General features: G+C 41.1%; 1 protein-coding gene across 1 annotated transcript; it reads left to right on the top strand.

Moving 5' to 3' along the window:
- Positions 1–246: 246 nt before the first annotated feature.
- Positions 247–2,599, top strand: LOC311103519 (calcium-responsive transcription factor-like). The gene is made up of 5 exons (XM_084145092.1): positions 247–408; positions 593–759; positions 1,087–1,197; positions 1,342–1,494; positions 1,593–2,599. The coding sequence occupies exons 1-5, from the start codon at positions 291–293 to the stop codon at positions 2,190–2,192; spliced, it is 1,149 nt and encodes a 382-aa protein (XP_084001218.1). The 5' UTR covers positions 247–290; the 3' UTR covers positions 2,193–2,599.
- Positions 2,600–6,360: the final 3,761 nt, after the last annotated feature.

Raw genomic sequence — 6,360 nt, 5'->3', positions numbered from 1 at the left:
ATGGAACATATTCTTTATATTTTATATTCAATATTTTATAATTGCAGCATCCTCAGCACCCCTACTTCCCACGGCTATGGAGCCGGGTTAGTTGGTAGGGCAATTTTTTCCACAAGGTGTAATGAATTCATACCACAGAATAGTAGGCTGATACACAGCCAAAACAACAACAACATTTGGCCTCACACTCCAGAACAGTAGGTGGCGGTGTATGCACATAGAAGTTGGATGCGATCCGCCAACCCAATCTCAAAGAAGAAGAACATCTTCGCTAACGCAGCATTTTCGAAATGGCACATCTCGAGTTCAAGTTTGAGGACGAAATAACTAAATACATTCGGGAACAAGAATTGGCAACGTCACTGAAATTCGTAACATTGAGTAAGGACAAAAGTTTTGGAAAAAAGGGTAAGTTGTCTTCTATTTTTTGTTGATAACTAGTAGCTAACTTTTGCTACTCTCATCTAAAATGATGCTAGCTAGCTAGCATAACAGATTCCATTCCAAGCACAGGACCAGAGAGGAACTTCTTTAGTTTCCCTAAAAGCCTATCATTCTAATGGTAATATATCATATTCTTGACCTTGAACAGATGCACAGCCTTTGGCACAGAAAAAACTCCGCTGGGAGAGTAAAAGCCTCCCATTCAATGGTGTTCCCTTTCAAGTTGTTGGCACAAAGACGTATGAATGCCACCAGGGGAAAGACAGACAAACAAAAGCCAAAGAGAAATATGCTGCTGAAAGGGACAAGAAGGAAGTAAGTTAGTAGACGGATCAATGTAATTTATACCATACACTTTTACAACATTAATTTTATTGTAATAATGTTTTAGTACTAACTAACAATGGAATGTTCCTCAATAAAATGGAAGAAGATGGGACGTTAAATGGGTGTCCTAACTCTGTGGTCACTAAAGATCCCATGGCACTTATTGCAAGAGTATGTAAGTGGGGTTAGGGTGGTGAGTTTCCCCATACACTGTAAAGAGCTTTAGGTGTCTGTCTAGAAAAGTACTATAAAAGTTGAATGTATTATTATTATTAGCTAAATGTATTTTGTAATTTTTTTAATAATCTTCCTCAGCTTGAAGACCATGCCTTTGTACAGAGACGGAAACTGGTACAAAGTACCAAAAAGGTGGACTGCAAGGCTATAATAAACATCGCCCACGTTATCCGCTTTCCTGATTTTAAGGTAATTTTTTTAAAGTATCAAGGTCTAGGCCTACAGTTGGTCAAAGTCTAAAAAAAACAGAATTGGGCTGTCTGTGTGAAACAGCCTAACGCTGTACATAGTAACAGTACATATTTAACAAATACCACATTATTTGATGTCTAGATTGAGGAAAGTACAGTGCGCTCTAAAAAGGAGGCCTCCCAAACTCTGAAGGCAGCACTAAGTGAAACACCCAGCTCCGTGAAGGCAGAGGTTGTCTACTGCGTCAGGTTCCCCTCCCTCTCTGAGCATAGCTCACATGCAGTTGTTGGTGAGGTAAATATATATATATATATATAATCTATATAATAGAATGTTGATTAAGATACCCACTGACCCCTTTATGATAAACCCATGTATTCTTTCTCCAACAGGAAGCTTATGTTAGGGAAGCTGTAGATGCCAGGCTGAGAGAGAAGATTGAGCAGCTGACTCTGTCTGGTGTGAGAAAGATGACTGAAATGAAGTGTCATCTTAACACCTTTGTAGTGGAAGAGCTTTTCTGTGGAGAGCAGCCCCCTCCACCTACTCGCAGGCGGTATTACCCGACTGACAGTGACATAAGAAATGTCATGTTTAAGACCAAGCAGGCCACCAGAGACCCCAACATTGAACGTCCAGACGAAGGTCCATCTAGAAGAGGAAAGAAGAGGTCCTCTAGGAAGGTGTTGCAGTTGAGGAAGCAATGTGCAGGATATCTTAAAGAGATCACAGACCTCACTTACCATCTCCAAGATGAACAGTGCATGACTGACCTGTCTTCACATCTCAAAAGCGTGTTGATGGATATGAAGGCCAATGTTCCACAGGATACAGGCCTTCCACTGACCTTTTCTCCAAGGAAGAGAAAAGCTGAGAAGGCCATGGACCCCCTACCAACCAAGAGAGCATCACACCCTTTCACAGGTGGGGTAGAACAGCATACAGAGGACATAGTGAGTGTGGATACCTTGTTGGCATTGACCCTAGGGTAGTAAGGCTGTGTGGAGACCTTGTTGGCATTGAGCCTAGGGCTGAGGACGGAGTGTGTGGGTCCTTCCACCAATTGAGTATCTTTTGGGTAGTGTAACTTTTATTTCAACTAATGTTAACACAACTTGATAAAACATATTTTCTCATCTCAAGATGTTAAACAAATAAATGACTATAGGAAGTAGTTTAGTAAGCACATACACACACTTTTACACTCCTCATGCTGCTGCTACTCTGTTCTTTATTTGATTAATGTTATCTATCCTGATGCCTAGTCACTTTACCCTGCACATTGATCTTCCTGATCTGGTACTGGTACTCCCTGTATATAGCTGCACATTGATCTGGTACTGGTACTCCCTGTATATAGCTGCACATTGATCTGGTACTGGTACTCCCTGTATATACAGTGGGGGAAAACATGTATTTAGTCAGCCACCAATTGTGCAAGTTCTCCCACTTAAAAAGATGAGAGAGGCCTGTAATTTTCATCATAGGTACACGTCAACTATGACAGACAAAATGAGAAAAGAAATTCCAGAAAATCACATTGTAGGATTTTCTATGAATTTATTTGCAAATTATGGTGGAAAATAAGTATTTGGTCAATAACAAAAGTTTCTCAATACTTTGTTATATACCCTTTGTTGGCAATGACACAGGTCAAACGTTTTCTGTAAGTCTTCACTAGGTTTTCACACACTGTTGCTGGTATTTTGGCCCATTCCTCCATGCAGATCTCCTCTAGAGCAGTGATGTTTTGGGGCTGTCGCTGGGCAACACGGACTTTCAACTCCCTCCAAAGATTTTCTATGGGGTTGAGATCTGGAGACTGGCTAGGCCACAGGACCATGAAATGCTTCTTACGAAGCCACTCCTTCGTTCCCCGGGCGGCGTGTTTGGGATCATTGTCATGCTGAAAGACCCAGCCACGTTTCATCTTCAATGCCCTTGCTGATGGAAGGAGGTTTTCACTCAAAATCTCACGATACATGGCCCCATTCATTCTTTCCTTTACACGGATCAGTCGTCCTGGTCCCTTTGCAGAAAAACAGCCCCAAAGCATGATGTTTCCACCCCCATGCTTCACAGTAGGTATGGTGTTCTTTGGATGCAACTCAGCATTCTTTGTCCTCCAAACACGACGAGTTGAGTTTTTACCAAAAAGTTCTATTTTGGTTTCATCTGACCATATGACATTCTCCCAATCCTCTTCTGGATCATCCAAATGCACTCTAGCAAACTTCAGACGGGCCTGGACATGTACTGGCTTAAGCAGGGGGACACGTCTGGCACTGCAGGATTTGAGTCCCTGGCGGCGTAGTGTGTTACTGATGGTAGGCTTTGTTACTTTGGTCCCAGCTCTCTGCAGGTCATTCACTAGGTCCCCCCGTGTGGTTCTGGGATTTTTGCTCACCGTTCTTGTGATCATTTTGACCCCACGGGGTGAGATCTTGCGTGGAGCCCCAGATCGAGGGAGATTATCAGTGGTCTTGTATGTCTTCCATTTCCTAATAATTGCTCCCACAGTTGATTTCTTCAAACCAAGCTGCTTACCTATTGCAGATTCAGTCTTCCCAGCCTGGTGCAGGTCTACAATTTTGTTTCTGGTGTCCTTTGACAGCTCTTTGGTCTTGGCCATAGTGGAGTTTGGAGTGTGACTGTTTGAGGTTGTGGACAGGTGTCTTTTATACTGATAACAAGTTCAAACAGGTGCCATTAATACAGGTAACGAGTGGAGGACAGAGGAGCCTCTTAAAGAAGAAGTTACAGGTCTGTGAGAGCCAGAAATCTTGCTTGTTTGTTATTGACCAAATACTTATTTTCCACCATAATTAGCAAATAAATTCATTAAAAATCCTACAATGTGATTTTCTGGATTTTTTTTTCTCATTTTGTCTGTCATAGTTGACGTGTACCTATGATGAAAATTACAGGCCTCTCTCATCTTTTTAAGTGGGAGAACTTGCACAATTGGTGGCTGACTAAATACTTTTTTCCCCCACTGTAGCTGCACATTGATCTGGTACTGGTACTCCCTGTATATAGCTCCACATTGATCTGGTACTGGTACTCCCTGTATATACCTGCACATTGATCTGGTACTGGTACTCCCTGTATATACCTGCACATTGATCTGGTACTGGTACTCCCTGTATATAGCTCCACATTGATCTGGTACTGGTACTCCCTGTATATAGCTCCACATTGATCTGGTACTGGTACTCCCTGTATATAGCTCCACATTGATCTGGTACTGGTACTCCCTGTATATACCTGCACATTGATCTGGTACTGGTACTCCCTGTATATAGCTCCGTTCTTGTGTATCCTGTTACTATTTTTGTTATTTATTTTTTACTCTGTATTGTTGGGTAGGGCTGTAAGCAAGCATTTCACAGTTAAGTACTAACTGTAAGTCGCTCTGGATAAGAGCGTCTGCTAAATGACTAAAATCTAATCTAAATCTTAAGTCTACACCCGTTGTATTTGGCGCATGTGACAAATAAAATTTGATTTGAAGTGCCCAAATAAAGTAACAGGGTTGACCTTAACAGGGTTGATGTTTAATCTTAAATCAGACAAAAATCAGCCATTTTCCAAAATATAAATTTCTGTGAACATTTCTTTGAAAATGTGTACGTTTTACTTGTGGATTTTGAAACAAAAAAATCAAGATGTCAATTTGTTTGTCTACATGCCATTTTAAAAACAATGCAGATATTGGAGTAAACCTATTTTGGGTTAAGACAAGTAACTATGAGTAAGGACAAACATCATGATAAACTTGCAATCTGATTAAGGATTTGGGTTAAATGCTGAAGACACATTTGGGTTGAATGCATTCAGTTGTACATCTGACTAGGTTTTCCCTTTCCCTGAATAAGCAACCTGGTCTCTGAGCATTTGGTATTACTCTGTATGTAAATCTGAGATACTCCATTTAGTATGATACGTTTCGTATGGTATGTATTAATCTGTGGATGTCCATCACCCATTCCGTATTATATGTTAAGAATTACAGTTCATATTATATTTTACGTATTTGCAAAACATATGTTACGAATTTGCAAAACATATGATATGATACAAATTCTAGCTAGGTGGCTAATGTTAGCCAGGCTAGTGGTTAAGGTTAGGTTAAAGGGTTAGGGGAAGGGTTAGCTAACATGCTAAGTAGTTTCAAAGTAGTAAGTAGTTGAAAAGTTGCTGATTGGCTAAAATGCAAAAGTTGTCCATGATGAGATTCAAACTCTCAACCTTTGGGTTGCTAGATGTTTGTTATACACCTACCCATCCACCTGACTTAAGTAACCATCTGTCTTATGTAACCAAACCAAACTTAACATACAGTGAAGTCAGAAAGTATTCAGACCCCTTCCCTTTTTCCACATTGTTGTTACGTTACAGCCTTATTCTAAAATGGATTCAATTACTTTTTTTTTTGGCATCGATCTACACAAAATACCCCGTAATGACGAAGGGAAAACAGGTTTTTAGAAATGTTTGCTAATTTATAAAATATAAAAACAGAAATACCAATATAAAAACAGAAATACCATATTTACATAAGCATTCAGACCCTTTGCGATGAGACTCAGGTGCATCCTGTTTCCATTGATCATCCTTGAGATGTTTCTACAACTTGATTGGAGTCCACCTGTGGTAAATTGAATTGATTGGACATGATTTGGAAAGGTACATACCTGTCTATATAAGTTCCCACAGTTGACAATGCATGTCAGAGCAAAAACCAAGCCATGAGGTCGAAGGAATTGTCCGTAGAGCTCCGAGACAGGATTGTGTCGAGGCACAGATCTGGGGAAGGGTACCAAAACATTTCTGCAGCATTGAAGGTTCCCAAGAACACAGTGGCCTCCATCATTCTTAAATGGAAGAAGTTTGGAACCACCAAGACTCTTCCTAGAGCTGGCCGCCTGGACAAACTGAGCAATCGGGGGAGAAGGGCCTTGGTCAGGGAGGTGACCAAGAACCCGATGGTCTCTCTGACAGCGCTCCAGAGTTCCTCTGTGGAGATGGGAGACCCTTCCAAAAGGACATCCATCTCTGCAGCACTCCACCAATCAGGCCTTTATGGTAGAGTGGCCAGGCAGAAGCCACTCCTCAGTAAAAGGCACATGACAGCCCGCTTGGAGTTTGCCAAAAGGC

This window comes from Coregonus lavaretus (assembly GCF_964263955.1).
Source record: "Coregonus lavaretus genome assembly, chromosome: 28".
In the NCBI taxonomy this organism is placed as follows: domain Eukaryota; kingdom Metazoa; phylum Chordata; class Actinopteri; order Salmoniformes; family Salmonidae; genus Coregonus; species Coregonus lavaretus.
Note: the sequence above shows the minus strand (reverse complement) of the source record. Positions and strands in the feature narration are given on the sequence as shown.